Source organism: Phascolarctos cinereus, unplaced genomic scaffold, assembly GCF_003287225.1.
Source record: "Phascolarctos cinereus isolate Bilbo 61053 unplaced genomic scaffold, phaCin_HiC Scaffold_9;HRSCAF=440, whole genome shotgun sequence".
Taxonomy (NCBI): Eukaryota; Metazoa; Chordata; class Mammalia; order Diprotodontia; family Phascolarctidae; genus Phascolarctos; species Phascolarctos cinereus.
In genome coordinates this window covers 232,388,874-232,405,700 of record NW_027556402.1, presented here as the reverse complement: position 1 = coordinate 232,405,700, position 16,827 = coordinate 232,388,874, and the positions used below count along the sequence as shown (strand labels likewise).

The 16,827-nt window shown below is 37.9% G+C and overlaps 1 protein-coding gene across 1 annotated transcript in view; it reads right to left on the bottom strand.

Moving 5' to 3' along the window:
* Positions 1-16,827, bottom strand: part of PDHX (pyruvate dehydrogenase complex component X) — a 68,551-nt gene that overhangs the window by 23,995 nt on the left and 27,729 nt on the right. The window contains exons 4-5 of the mRNA XM_020963840.2: positions 9,508-9,707; positions 4,015-4,113 (exon numbers count right to left, since the gene is read on the bottom strand). Of these exons, the coding sequence (XP_020819499.1) occupies positions 4,015-4,113; positions 9,508-9,707 (299 nt within the window). The remainder of the gene's footprint in view (positions 1-4,014; positions 4,114-9,507; positions 9,708-16,827) is intronic.

Sequence of the window (16,827 nt, the reverse complement as noted above, 5' to 3'; positions counted from 1 at the left end):
GAAGTCGTCTGGAGTTTGACTGACTCCAGGATGTTACAGTTAAAAGAAAGAGAACAAGAGGATTTTGTAATGAAATTATATAAAATGTTATTAAACAATGGTAGTGAAACAATGGTCATAGTTCTACAAAGTAAGTGACAACTGGAATAAGAAAAAAGTAAACCACATAAGAGAAAAAAAGGGAAAGGGATGAATTTTAGATAAGGATGACCAGAAAGGATTTTCAGGAGAAAAAGTCCAGGTCTTTCCAAAATTCTCAATAAAGGATCCACAAAACAAGCTGGAGGCCTTTCGCTATCTCAGGGGTCAGTCCTTGGCCAGTTTATCTGTTGTCTCCCAGGGCTCTGGTGAAGGACTTAAATGGGCACACTGCTTTGTTAACTGATTCTCAGACCACTTTTTTCTTTCAATGTACGACCAGTTTGTTTTACTTTTTCTTAAATTCTCGTCATAAGGAACGGCTCCCTGGGAGGAGGCAGGGAATGGACACAAGAAGAAATCTAGTTCCTGATGACAGATGGCTCCTCAAAAGAGGGGACCCTATGGACTTCTGGGACAATGAAACAACAACTGCTGCTTTTTCGCAAAATGAACAGTAGTAAATCACAAAGTATGAAGCAGCCTGATTTCAGCTCCTCATTATTATTCTAAACATTACCTATGGAATTTTGTGTTCCATTAACACATACTTTGTTAAAAGTAGCCAACAACAACAAAAATACTAGGTGCATTATTATTTTTACTAAAATTTTATTATTCTTTTCACCATTGCTTTCCCATTCCCTTCCCCTAAAACTCTCTTTTGTAACAAAGGAGTATGGTTAAAAAACAAAAAAAGTCACCACATCCACATAACCATTTTTAATGCGTGTGTATACACACCTACTTTCAGACCTATCATCAGTGTTCCCTATGGAGGGTGACATGTGTTTCCCCACTAACTCTCTAACCCAAGACTGATTTTTGCAATGAGCCCATATTCTGGTATCTCTCGATATTCTTCTCCTTTACAGTGTGAGGATCACTGGGCAGACTGTTCTCCTGGTCTGGCTTACTGACCTCTGTCACCTTCTACTTTTTTCAAATGTGCCGAGTTTTCGGGCACGATGCTATTCTATAACATTCACATGCCACAATCCGCTCAACTACTCTCCAATTTATGGTCAGCCATTTTATTTCCAGTTTTTTGAATTTTTAATACCAAAGCAAAGTATTTCTATAAACACTTACTTAACATGAGGGACTCTGACTTGTCTTTGATCTCCTGGGATTATGTGCCCTGTAGAGGTATTGCCCAATCCAAGAGTATCCACAATGCTGTGACTTTTCTAGCATTATGCCAAAGAGCTTTCCAGAAAGGCAAACCAATTCACAATTCCACCAACAGGCCTGCAGCCTACCTGATTGGTCACTTGCACGAAGTTTGCTGAGAGTACAGAACAGCTACATCTTTTAAAAAATGTGCCCTAGGATATTCTGGGAGTGCTTTCCTCCAAAGCCTGAAAATCCATCATCATTAGAATCAGAAAATGGCTACTACTGATGGGACATCAGGCCATATGTTTAGTGTTGGACTTTACATGGAATTACAGGCATAAGAATGTTTTAAATGTTTCATCTTAAATATTATAACTGATGCACAATGAAACAATTCACAAAATCTTTTCTTAGTGACATTTCATGATCTGAATGACACCCTGCTTTACTCAGAAAAGGAATGTTAGAGAATGAGATGATAAAAAACGACTAGCCAACACTAATTCTGTTTGTTCAAGGGGAGCTGGACAATTAGAACCAAACATGGGGCACGAGAGGTCAGTCACCTGAAGCATGAATTCATTCGCTTTACTACATGACTTGTAAATGCATCACCAAGACTTCTATTAAAGCTCTCTTAGTAATAAGGAACTCAGGTACTACTGAGGCACTACATTCCACACTAAGAGGCTTTCCTAAGAGGTGTGTAACACTTTTGAAACCTCTAGGACACAAATGGCATAGTAAGACTTTGTATCCTCAAACTGCCCCTCAAAAATAACAGAAACATGGAAAATAAACCACAAAGTCTACTGTGCTTTTTGACATAAGAAGTAAAACTCAAAGAGAAAATGAATAAACGGAATAAGACCTCCGACAGATATTTTTAAAAGTATTGTTTCTTTCAAATAAGGGGGAGGGAAGCTAGAGTCCAGGAAAATGTCCAGTGAAATAAAATCAGAAGTTACATGAAAAATAATGCCAGAAACTGCAGAGGACATGTTCAGAGATACACAATCAAAGCCACAACTACTACTCACTGTCCACACATGACCTGCTTGGAAGATTTAGGATCACAGACTCTAACGCAGATTTATTAAGCAAAGAATGGATACATAACTGCTTAGAGCTGAAGAAATACCTTCATTAACACACTAAAGCATATTATGTAGCCACATCTGGCAAAGAACTAGCAGCTAGACAGGCCAGCTTGAAAGAGAAGCACTTTTACTCAGCAAATTTGATTGGCAATTTAACTGTTACCAGGCAAAGCTGCAAATAAATAGGGCTGCTACTACAAACCAAGGGAATGCCTTTATACGTGCAGTGTGCAAAGTACTAACATTTGGCCATTAACCTGTACGTAGACAGTGATCACTATCCGTAGCCTCTTGCTCAACAAGTAGGCCAATAATAGGCTCAATGTTTTAACTCTACCAAGTACTCATCTCTAATAACTTAAATTACTCTAGAAGAGCTAGTCCCCTCTGCATTCTGCTCTCATCTGCCACACACTGACAGTTATCTGCTCCATAAAACTAAGCCCAGCATCATTCCATCTAAGATGGAAATCCAACAAGACTGGAAAGGTGGCTCTTATCCATCTGAAATGTCCTCTCCTGTCCCCCGCACTGCTCCCACAGTATGTGTGTATCTACAGCTAAACTCGAAAGCATGGGCATAATCTCCCCCAGACATACAAAATACACAGGGCACAGTGGGGAGGAAAGTCAACGTATGCATGGCTTCAATCCCCCACCATTGATCACAGTCCCTTTTTCTCTGGTTTACAGTTCTCTTTCCTTTCCCACCTTTGAACAGTACTGGGGTGACACTGCTCAAATGCATACGCTGCCAGACTTTCTTTAAACTGATTCTACTCTTTACTGGTTGTCTTTGCTTTACCAGACGATCCTGCTCATAATCATCTACCATTCTTCTTCATCAGACCTTACAAATGAGTTTATATTTTAATTCAGCATCGCCTTTGGCAGCTCTTTCTATTTAAAAACTTAGATGTTTGCTGCTTAAGCTGGTTTCTAGGCTGTATTGTTCCTGTTGTAGGGATGAGTTTAGCATGGATTAAAGTTCTGAGCAAAATTAGTACAGGTAGTGCCAGTGTCCCTTCTGCTGTCCATTTCTGACTGTTAATTGCTTTAATTCAGGACTAAGTTGCTTTGCTGTATATCTTACCTCTTTTTCATTCTTAAATATCACAGTATCAATATTCTGGTTGTATAGTAACTCTCCAAGCAGACTTTCTTCAATTAAAGCTATTTTGTTATTTTCTCTGGACATTTTAAGACTTAAATATCCCTGAAGAGTTAATAGGGCACATTTGTTAAGATGAAATATACAATAATTCAAGAGAAAAAAAAATTCAAGATGATGCAGGACACAAACGGCTTCACGTAATTACTTCACAATTTCTGATATTAACTTAATATATATAAACCATAAATTTCACTATTCAGCATCATCATCTGTAATAATTTCACTAAAACCAAACACTTGGAGACAACCAAAATCATACTATTTTGTGGGTATCAGACATACTTGCACACACACACCTATTCTAGATTTAAAGAACAATCCTTGGACTATAACAAATATAATTAAAATATAAAAGGCAATAGAGTTTCAAGGTGATTCCACTGATAACTTCCAATTGCATTACTATCTTCAGTGGACTCCTGCTTTTAGCATAAAAGATCATGAGAACTAGATGCTCCATAATTACATAAAATACATACGTACTCTTTAGTAAATATTCCCCGAGGTCCTGTAGGAGTACCCTGGCTGGCATCAATGTTATTCATCTCCAAAATGTTTCGAGCAGCAGGACTTAGCCGGAACCTGAATAAGAAAACGCAGGTAACATAATGCAAAAATTCACAGTTATTTCAAATAAAATGATCTAGATCTGAGCTGTCAAACTCGGACAGAACCAATGCCCTGCCGGTTGACTTAGAAAACCACAAATCAGCATTATCTGCGTTGTATTGTATTTTTATTTATTTTGTGGAGTTTAATGATTATAGTTTTAATGATTCACAAAACCAGTTTGTAACCATACATAAAGTTTAAATTTCAAACTGTTTCAGGATATTCAAAATAATCTCTGTTACTCTCATGTATTTTATAGACAAAATATCTTTGTAAAACATTTAACTAATCACTGGGTTAACATATTTGTTAAATAATGGTAAATAAATTTATAAATAAAACCAAAGACTTCTTTTTCCAATTCTCACTTAGATGATTTAAATATTGCAAGGGAGATATGCACACACTACCTACTGCCTAACAATAAATAAAGCTTTTACATTTTACAACCACCTCAAAAAGTAGGAGCTGAGAGCATCATCCTGATTCTACAGAAAAGGAAACTGAGGCAAGAACAGGTCACGTAACTAATTGGTGGTGGAGCCCCAGCCAATGGCACTTTTACATCCACGTAATACCATTAATACCTAAAAGTTCTCCCATATCTGAAACACTCTTCCTTCTTATCAGTGCTACTTAGAATCCCTAGCTATCTTCAAAGCTCAATTCAAGTACCACCTTCTAAAGGAGGCCTTTCCAGATACCTCTCCAACTACTAGTGATCTCCCTCCCTCCAGATTATCTTGTCACACACAGAGGTTTTTGTTTTTCTGATGTGTGCATGCATGCATGTGGGGGTAAAGGGGGGGGGGCGCGGCTACATGTTGTTTCCCTGACAAAATGTAGGCTCTTTGGGGACAGGGACTGTTTTCATCTCTTCTTTGATATCTCAATGGCTAACAGAAGGCTTAGAAAATAACAGACATTTAACACTGCTAGATTAATAAAGCACCTTACATATATTATCTCATTTGCTACTGAAAATAACCCTATAAGTTTAATGCTTCACATATTATCCTCATTTTTACAGATAAGGAAACTGAGGCTGAGAAGGTAAAATGACTTTCCACTGGTCACACAGCTAGGAACTGCCTAAAGCGGAACTCAAATCAAATCAAGTTCACTTTGACAAAATCCAGCACTTTATTTGCCAGAAATCAGAGGAGAGAACACAGTTATTTGTATTGTTAGATACTGTACGAAACTTTTTATGATCTGACAAGCAGAGGAGAAGCTTTGTTGGAAGAGAGCCTAATTATGGCAGCCTTTTGCTTTATAGAATCAAATATATTTTTATACTCAAACAATAAGCTCACTAGGGTTCGCTATACTTTTTCAGTTGTGTGACTATAAAGATGTGATTTGCTGTAGCATATTATTTATGAAAGTCGATCTATTCCTTCCTCAAAACTTCATCAAGGGGTGTGTGTGTGTGTGTGTGTGTGTGTGTGTGTGTGTGTGTAGATTATTCTCCTACTTTGTAGAGATGATAACGTAGACAATTGGGTTGTTAGTAAATATATTCCTGAGTGCCATAACTGGGCCAAAGTCAGACATCTTTCAATGTCCTCAAAATTGTTTTGCCTCCAGCATAAACTTCCTCTGTGTACACTTGAGTTAATTTAAGTTTTCCTCTCATCTTTGTTTTCTTTAATGTCTTTTCTTGAAAAAAAAATATTGCTGCTTTTTACTCTTACATCATATTTTTTGTTAAATATTTCCTCTCCACTTCATGCTAGCTTCCCCTACTGAGAATTTTCTTTATAATACTCTATTTTTTCATTGGTATTAGTGCTTCTAATTTGATGTTCATTTTTATTTTTGCTTTAACAACTTGGTTGTGTGAATGGAAACAGAGCAAAACTAACCTAGAAACTGACTGCATTTGCCAGCACATGTGGTATTTCATGCCTAGACTTCCACAATGGAAGCATTTTCCCAACATATCTCTTGGGCCTAACTTGGCAATTCCAAGGACAAACATCCAGTTTTCCTTTTACTATTCTTTCCTTTGACATTTTTATATTAGTTGTGTATACAGCTTTCCTGGCTCTACTTGCTTCAATCTTCATCAACAGTTTTTGCCGTTGCGAGCAGTGCAGTACTGTGACATGCTCAGCGGCTCTGCTGCTATTTCTACTTCCTTCTGTAGCACACTAGGGACAAGGCTGCTAGACTGCACAACTGTGGCTTCTCTATTGACAGTGACAGAAGAAACAGGCAGAGAAACCTCGACATATCTTTTCCAATTCTGTTAGTCGTCCTTCCAGTATCACCCTTGAGAGGATCTTTTCTGTAAGCCTGTTCCTCCCTCCACTACCTTTCACTGTTGTATGAAATGACGCTGCTCATAATCTTCCACTCTTTTATGCACAAATGATTTACAAACTAACCTATTTTGTCCTTAACAGCCACATATTGTTCTACTTTTTGCTGGCTAAGATATTTTCTAAGAATTTTTGGTTTCCTCATCATAGAAACTTAAAGTATTATATAATCAAAAGTTATTTTTACTGATAATAATGACATCAGTTAAAAACCTCCACAGGAGCAGGAAATGTCTTTTTACCTTTCCTTGTATCCCTAACACTTAGCACAGTGCTTGGTATACGGCACGTACTTAATAAATGTTCACTGACAGATACAGTGATACTCTATGTTGATATCTGTTCTTTCACCCATTGCCCATATTTGTTGTTATTAGCAGTTGGTATAAACATGTCAGGCTGTAGTTACCTCAGTGGCACACTCTATTTTTTCATTGGTAATAGTGCTTCTAATTTGATGCTCATTTTTATTTTGCTTTAACAACTTGGTTGTTTGAATGGAAACAGAAAGCTGATTCATAAATGACTCCCACTTCCTATCTGTTAAATCACACACAAAAAAATTGAAGTTTATATTTTATTTTGGTGCCAACCCAGATCAGCATCTCCGAACTATTTTCTTGAAAAAGTAATCATGAAAAAGAGGCATGAGGTTTCTATGAAGTTTGCAAGCCTTTGGGCCTACCTACTGCTTACTCCTGAACTGCTTCTCAACAAATATTATGCTGTCCTCCCCTATATCCACTTTTGCATTGAAATTCCTGAGTATTAAATCATATGTTGATTAATTTATGGGATCTTATCTACCTTTTCATCCTCTGAAACAGATGCTGGTTCTTAAGCTGCAATCATCTTCATGGCAGTCTTTTGGTAAATGCTTATCATCAGCATTAGAAGACAAGATGACCAAGTGACCCAGGAAGTGATCTTTCTTGTTGCATTTGGACATACAATTAAACCAACTCATTCCTTCACCTATCCAAGAAGAATTTATGGGCCATCCGTCAATTTACCTGCAACTTCTGAATTTTTTTTGTTTCACTTATAAAGAAAATGTCAACACTGATATGACTCAGTTCTGCCAGTATGTCTACTTGGTCAATGGAAAAGGATTTGACATTTCTAGTAACAGCAGCTCTCATGTTTAAAGAAGCAAATTTTGTGATTCTTGGTACCCTGAAGCCCTTCTTTTGCCACTGTGTGCCACCATCAGTGTCAAGGCAGAGGGGGCCAAAAAAAATGACTGAATGCCATTTTGTGCATTTCTTTGTCTTGTGGGTTGCCATGAACAAAGAATTCATTACCAAAGAGCCAGCTTCCTGGGGATGAGCCTCTCCACATTTTACAAGGCTAAGCCTTAAAAAGCAAATCTCATCTGTTGCTGGGACCTTACTTGAAGTCTTTCCAACATGGTAGAACCTGCCAGATATTACATACTGCTGGCAGAGCCTTCAAAAAATCAAGGGTATCCCACTGCCTTAATGAGACATTGGTGTAGGTGACTGGGAGGTGAAGAGAACAAACAGCAGTATTCCTAAGATACCAAATATGGATCAAAACTCTTCTAATAGTAAATAAGATAGGAAAACATGAAAATAAAGAGGTCTACTATATATGGTACAATTCTAAGTGGATCCTTGGTTAGAAAAAAAAAACAAAAACACTAGTAACCTTTACCTTATGGAGGTCCTTCAAATAGAAGGGATAAACCTAGTAAGAGATATTAAAAATGTTTTGTTAATTCTCCATTTGATGATTAAATTAGCAACTCATGAAATTTTGTTAACAGAAAATAACCATACAAGAATGTCCAAGGAACATCCATAAAAACATATCTTTACGAAAGAGTCTAATGAAGAGAGGGCAGTAAAACAGAGGGGAAAGAATCATGGATTTGTAGTCAAAACATTTGATTTGCAACTCAACCTTGCCACTTATTTACATGTGTGATACCAGAACAGTCACTGCCCTTTGTAAGTCTCTGTTTCTTCACCTAGATGATTCCTGCGGTCCCTTACTATGGTGAAATGCTACGAGCCTAGGATTTTGAAAACTCACAGAACAGCTATCTAGAACAAGCATACTTTCCTTTGCGCCAGAAATTCAAACACAGGAATTAATTAAATTAAAATAAGGAATCACAAAACCAGTTGGTCTGTTTTTTAAAGCTGCCTTCATTTTGTGTCAGTTGGCCAGGCCTGTGATAATGCAAGCCCAAACCCATTGTCTAGAGCTTCTCAAAGGAGAAAACAATAATAGGACACAGTGATAAAAGCACCAAATTTGAAGTTGGAAGATCCAGGTTCAAATCCTGCCTTTGTTGTTCACTACCCATGTGGCCTAGAGGAAGTCATGGCACCTCTCTGGGAATCAATTTCTTCATCCGTGGAATGACAATTGGACTACATGGTCTCTGAGGTTCTTTCCATCTCTAAATCTTATGATTCTCAAGGGATACATTCTGGAAGTGGCAGAAGACCCAGACACAGCCACATGTTCTAGAGTCTATCTCCAGGATCAAATGAGATAACACATGAAAACTGCTTTTTTAACCTTAAATATGCTGCATAAATGCCAGCTGTTATTGTTATTATTAATTTCCTACTCTTATCACAAGGTGACTTCTGGATGCAAAAACTGCTTTCCCAGCCCATTCACTGGGATCCTCTTTTGGGGAAATGTGGAGAGCAAGGGAAGGGAGAACGATGAGATGGGAAGTCCAGACAAGGAAGTAAGTTAGAAGAATGCTATTCTCACCTCCAGGAGAGAGAGAATGATGGCCATCCCTGCCTCCTCTGCAGCTGTTTCTTCATCTATAAAATGACAGTCACACTAGGTGATGTCCAGTGTCCTTAGGCATTTTAAATCCTAGAATAGCTAGGAATGGCTCTGACAGATCAAACATGGTCTCAGAATCCAAACGTCCAGGTAAGTTTAGTGCCTGGCTCTGTGACTAGCTCGGTGAGCTAAGGAGAGAAAAGGCCCTGTCCAGATGCCGAGTGCAACTTAAAAGCCCATCTAAGAATGGCATACTCACAACAGTTTCCGAGCTGGTTGGGCCTTTGTGGCAGAAGCAGGAACCACAGCTTCAGCTACAAGAGGTGCAGACACAGGTGGAGCTGGGGGTGGTTGAGGACTCACATCTTTGGGAATTTCAACCTGCTTCCAATCAGCTCCTTCCTCCACCATCAACCCAATTAGTGATCCTAACTGAATGCCTTTACTCCCTTCTTCGACCTTTATTTTGAAAGGAAAAAAAAAAGTAAGCTAAATAATTATGAAAGGATGAAAAGTGTGCTGCAAGATTTGCCGCACTTAAACTGGCATCAGGTCACCAGGATGCCTTTTACTCTGAAAACAATAATTTAATTCATACTAACACAATTTCTAGAAAGGGTAAATCATTCAATTTTCCTACAGCTCTATTCATGCCTGTTTCTTCATCTATAAAATGAGCAGGTTAGACTATATATCCTTTCAAAAATTTAATTGTTCTTCACTTTCAAGTAACATGAATCTATTTTCTCTGCTTCTCACCTTTCCGTCACCCTACCACACCTCCCATAGGGGATGGGGGCAGAAACCTTGTCATAGAGAGCAAAGTCAAACAAAAAAAATTCCCACACTGACCACATCCGAAAATGTGTGTCTCATTCTTCATCTTGAATCTATTCACCTCCCTGTTAAGAGGTGGGTTCCCATCATTACTCTCCTGGAGCTGGCACAGCAGAGGCAGCAGTGTCTTCAGCCTCCCTGGCCATCATTCCCTTCCAGGTGCTACATGCCCCTATTCCAATGTAATCTCTTTGAGAGATTACCCATACTGTCTCTCTTTTGAACCTGTATCCAGTGTTTAGCACAAAGCCTATGAAATTGAAAGTGCCTAACAAATGCTTTTAAATTCATTCATTCAATCAGTCTTGGAGGTCTTCTAGTGCAATCTCCCATGAACTACAAGAAAGCTTAAAACAAGAACTTCAACAAAATGGTTATAGGTTCACAGATTTAAAATCCAAAGACATCTGGTGAAAAAACCAAGTCATACACTTACAAACAATTTTCAAAGGAAGAAATCCAAGCTGCTAATAGCCATCTGAAAAAAATGCTCCACATCATTAACAATTGGAGAAGTACAAATTAAAACAATTCTGGGGGCTGGAGCTGCACTAGTGCAGTAAGTTTTCAGCAGCTACTAGTATGCATGCTCTTTGACCCAGTGGTGCCACTAGTAGGCCTCTACCCTAAAGAGACCCACGAAAAGAAACCAGATCCAGCCCTCAGGATGAATGCATGCTCAACTGCCTGGGCAGTGGTCAGGTCCCTCCCCACATGCCTGTTTGCTGTGACACAGCTGGAGTTGTTCCTGGGTCCCTGTCGCTCAATCCTCACCCCAGAAAACAGTAAGAAAATATTTATAGCAGGGCTTTTTGTAGTTGCAAAGAACTGGAACTAAGGAGATGCTCATCAGCTGGGGAAATGGCTGAAAAAATGCTACCACATGATATAATGGAACATTACTGTGCTCTAAGAAATGAGAAAAGGGATGATTTTGGAGAAACTTACTAAGTGTGAACTGATGCACAATGATGTGAACAGAATTAGGAGAACAATTCACACAATAACAATACTGAAAACACAAAAAAAGACTTGAAAACTCGTATCCGTGCTATCACCAACAACAATTCCAGAGGAGTAATGATAAATACAGAGCTCTTGACAGAGAGGTGGATGGATTCAAGATGCAGAATCAAACATATATTTTTGGATATGGTCAGTGTGGGTATTTCTTTTGGTTAACTTTGCTTTCTGTTGCAAGGTTTCTAACCCCATTCTCTAAAGGAGGAGTGGTAGAGGGAAAGAAAGGCAGAGAATATAAATTCATGTTACTTAAAAGTGAAAAATAATTACATTTTTAAAGGATATCTATCTAGCCCAACCTCCTCATGTTATAGATGCAAAAACAGAGAGCCAGGAAATTAACTGACTTACTCAAGATCATATAGAGATTACATTTCAGAACTAACATTCAAGTACAAGTCTTCGTAATCCCACACTACAGCTTTTTCCACTGCTCCAGAATGCCTCGTCATTTAATATATTTAAATGTTTACTACAGATCCCTGCACCAAGTGCTGGTGAAACATAAAGTTTAGATAAGATGGGGTACCTGCCCTCATGGGAAGTGAAAGTGGAGTTAGTCTGGGAGAAGCATAAACATAAATACACACACACACACACACACACACACACACACACACACATACATATACATATATACATACATTTATAATACAAATTTTACAAATTTTATATAATATAAATATTGTATTTATAATACAAATATTACAAATAAGTTGCTAAGTACTGAGTAACAAAGAATTTCAGAGATGGAAGAGACCTCAGTGGCCACTTAGTTATGAGACAGATTATTTTAAATGGAACCCTATTTTATTCCAACCAACATTAATCAGTTTAGTGTGATTCCATAGGGGTAGTGATTGCTAGCAATCATTGCATTATACTTATCTACCAACATACATTTAGTCAGTGATAGGTTCTTTCTCACAATAGGCTTTAAACTACAAGCTATAAGTTCACTGACTTGTCATAAAGTACACTTGCTCAATCATGTCATGTTGACTAGAGGACCTCCATCTTCTCGGCCTGATGACTGTGTTACCGAGGCCAGAATGGGTGAGAGGACCTTTGGATCTAACCGTCATGACCAAACGCTGCATGGCAGAGAAGACTTCATGGTAACGGAAAGTCCTCCAACTTACTTTGTTTACCTCCAGACCATCGCCTGTCGCCCAACATGAGGAGGCGCCCATCCTATGACCGCCCATGCAGATTCATCATCTCCAAAACTTTTGGCCAGTCTGGAGAGTCAAGGTATAGGCCTAGCAACCAATGAGATTCTGCATCTTACTCTGCTTCGTTTGTATCATCCTGCTAATCAAGCACTAGAAAACTAAGGCCCTAGAAACAGGGGTTATCTCAGATCATGAGGAAGATCTGAAGTCCCACTCACTCAAGGGGGTCCAGTCCCTTTAAGAAATGGCTACTGGCTTGGAGTTCTGCCTCAGTTTCTTTTATTGTAGACTGTCCAGATTGGACAATTTTGAACCCCATATATGGAGAGAGGGGGAAAAAAAACTCTCCTCAACTATCTCCAATGAAAAGCAAATAACTCTTTATGGAGTAATCCTTCTACTAGTCGAATATCTGTAATTGTTAAAAAAAAAAGTTTTCTTCACATACTAATCCAAAAATCTGTCTCATAATAAGCTTTCAGTTATATTCTGGTACAATCCAGGACAGGTCTAATCTCTCCTCCTTGTGACCAGCTTTCAAATAGTTGAAGACTCTCAATGTGTCTTAGCTCTCTTCTTATGATATCTAGTAAGCATAAATCAGCTAGGACACACATACTACATGGCACACTAACTACTGATATTAATTTGAACTGCATATAAGGTAATTAATATGTAATGAAATCTGTCCTACTTACTGAAACAAAATCAAAGTGATATGATTTACATATATAACATGTTACATATTCTTTTCTCAAAAAGGAAACTGGCTGAACTAACTACTAGATAAAACTACAACTCTATGAAATTTTATTGGCATTCTAATGAGCAGAGTATACACTTCTGTATCATATCTTAAGAAATAAATCAAGAGGGGCAGCTAGGTGGCACAGTGGATAGAGCACCAGCCCTGGATTCAGGAGGACCTGAGTTCAAATCCGGCCTCAGACACATAAATCACTTACTATCTGTGTGACCCTAGGCAAGTCACTTAACCCCACTGCCTAATCGAAAGAAAGAAAGAAAGAAAGAAAGAAAGAAAGAAAGAAAGAAACAAACAAACAAACAAACAAACAAACAAAGAAACAAAGAAAGAAACAAAGAAAGAAAGATAGCAAGCAAGATCACTAATTCCAGACTGAGTGGAAATGGAGGTAATGTTAACATTCAATGACTAGATAGAAGTTTATCTTTCCTAAGCAAATCCTTTCTCTTCAAGGGGAATACAGCATGACACTGATAAGATTGGAGGGTTCAAGTTTGAAATGCTTATGAGAAAAAAAATCATTTTAACTTGATCTGAAGTCTCCATAAATAACAATTTGATATTAAGACCTGGACTGAAATCTTAGTCTGCCACCTAATGGCTGGGTATATATAATCCTTCAGGGACTGAGTTTTCTAATCTGTAATGAGAAGCTTGAACTGCAAAAAAAAAAAAATCTCTGAGCCTAGTCTGAGTTGTTATAGGCATGAGGGGGATGGGGAGAGAAAAGGAAATTTTTTTCCTCTTCAAAAATATTCTCTAATTTGTAGTTTTCATCAATGTAAATTGTTCTTACCTTTTAATTAGGCCAAATAAAGTTTTGCATACAAATTTCATTTAGTAGACAATAATATTATGCAATAAATTTCAAACCTGGTCTACCCAACCCAATTTTTGCTTACATTTTCCCATAATCAGCAAAACTGCTACAGCATGTCAGTGCAATCACATTTGAATATGACTCAACTTTGAGTATTTAGAAATGTTAACTGGATAGAGATTTTTGCTTATTATGGGAAATTAAGCAAATGTGGGTTAGGGAGGAACGTCACTAATTTTAATAGTCAACCTAAATCCATGAAATATATGGAGTAGCCTTAAAATTATAAAACATTATTTCTTAAGTTAAGAAACTTTGAAAGATTTCTGGTCCCTGGCAAAGTTGAGTAAAATGATGTTTTATGCAAAGGAAAACTGGAAAAGAAATAGTTATATATTTTTGAAAGTTAGAACCTATTTTTAACTAAGTAATTTTTTAAAAATCTGAGTAGGGTTAATTAGCATTACAGGATGTTAATAACTTCAGACTTAATATAATTCCCACTGACAATCACACTTCTTTAATTGTATCTTACAATATAAAATTATTCTAACATTCTTACTTTTGCAAAGTCTGCTAACTTTTCTTTATTGTGACTTAAGTTGTGGCAAGTTCAAGTCTATTACTATTTTAAGATTGTTCTTTTCTTGTTAAAATGATTAATTACTTGTTCATGAATTATAAAACATTTTTAAGTCAAAAAGCAAACCACTGCCTAATAAAGTTAAATTTCAACTAAAAACTCATTAAACAATAGGAAATCCAAACAAAGTTAACTCTTTTCAAGTCTGAACTAGGAATGAGGTCAATTAAAAATAAACATCCAACTGGGTCAAAAACATTTTCTTTTTTGGCTAGTATGAACAGTTCTCTGAATATACATATATCCTCTATAGTGTACGTGTTCTCTGAATATGAAAGTTCTCTGAAATCTGGGTCAAACTAAGTAAAATATGAGACTAAATGACCTTGCCAAATCCTCTTTTACTACTCAAATAAGAATAAATACATTTGTCTCTCATTTATTTTCAATTTTCTCCTAAATGATGTCCTATAGAGATTAGGCATCAACTAAAGCATTTTAAATTTCAGTTTCCAAGAAATCTAAAAGTCAAATAAAATTTATATCTGACTGCTTAAAGTCTTCCACAAAGAAAGCAAATAACAATAGATCCAAATATAACATAGAACTTCATCTCAACCCCACTAGAAAACGTAATTTATAGAAATAATTATCCAAAGTATCACCACAGAGTTCCATTTTCAAAACATAGTAAAGTCAGTGTGACTACAAATATCAAGATTATTTGTCACTAGGAAGAATGAAAAGAAACCACTATTGGGCCTATAAAGAAAATGCCAATGAGGGCATCATGGCTGCATTATTACCTCATATTATTAAGGCTACAGAATTTTTTTTTTTACAGATCTGTAGACAGCTCTTTTCCTCACTGTTTTCTGTCTTTTTTCATTCCTAATTCTGAGTTGGGTTTGCTCTTGTTTTTCTTTAATTAGACTTGTTAATAGTTTATCAATTTTTTAATCTATAAAAAAACTACATTTACCTTTTTGATTGTTTTCTTATTTTCCACTTTACTGACTTCTCCTCTGGTCTTTGTTACTTCTTATTGTCTTCTTTCTGGTGGTTTGCCTCTTTACTAAGCACTCACATTTCATTAATTTTCTCTTTCTTTTATTGACATAAATATTCAGGGCATGGATTTGGGTAAAGCTTTGGTTTCACCCCAGATATTTTAATATGTAGCACCTGTGTTGTCATTGTCTTAAATGTATTCTGTTATTTTCATAATCTCTCACATATTCATTATCTGCCTCCTTTGCTCCCATTAAACTGCTACTGGAGGAAATCATTGACTTTGATGACTGAGTCCACCCAATCTCAACTGGGCCCTCAATGAAGCCGGGCAAATGTTCTGTCACTGCCTAAATGATTTGCTATGCTTATCTCCACAGTAGCTATTTCAAATCCTGTCTCTTCTCAAGCTGCCCTTGGCACCCCCCCTCCCGCCCTGCTCTGAGCAGAGGATCTTGTCTCACTGAATTCAGAACACAAGCTGAGGGAGCTAGCTCCCTTTTCTCTCCTCCTCCTCCTCTCACCTCCTTTAGACCTACTCCTTTGCTCTCCCCTCCTTAACTCCAGTCTCAGATGGAGAGGCAGGCCTCTCCTTCCCAAGGCAAACCTCTCTCCACACACTCTCTATCTCATTCGCTCTCATCCTACTATCAATCCCAATCTCTCTCTTAACTTCAGTCTCTGTCTATCTACTCGCTCCTTCCCTGCTACCTTCAAACCCTCACTTGGCTCTACCAGCCCCACTAGCTGTTGTCCTCCATCTCCCATTCCCTTCTTGGCTTAACTCCTTGAGAAAGCCATCTATACCCTGTGCTCCAACTTTTCCTTCCATTCACTTTGAAATCCTCTGCAAAATGCCTCCCAACCCATCACTCAATTGAAACTGCTCTCTGTGGAGCGATTGATGATCTCTTAATTGCTAAAACTAACAGTCTTTTTCTGAGTCTTCAGCTTTTCTAATCTCTCTAGAGCATTTCTTGGAGGGGAAGCACTCAGGGTGAAGTGACTTGCCCACGGTCACACAGCTATTACGTGTCTGAGGCTAGATTTGAACTCAGGTCCTCCTGATACTCTATTCACTGTGCCACCTACCTGCCCCTCTCTAGGGCGTATGACATTGTGACTCAACTCTCCTCCTGGACACTCTTCCTACTCCAAGTTTTCATGGGGCTTACTGCTCTCTCCTGGCTCTCCCCCATTTGTCCAACTGATCCTTCTCAGTGTCCTTTCCCGGTGCTCACCTCTGCCACGTACTCGAAGCATGGATGTCCTCCAAGGCTCTGGCCTGGCTGCCCTTTTTTCCCCTTACACTGTTTCACTTTGTAACTATCAGCGCCCCCCCCCCCAGGGCTTCCACTCTTCCT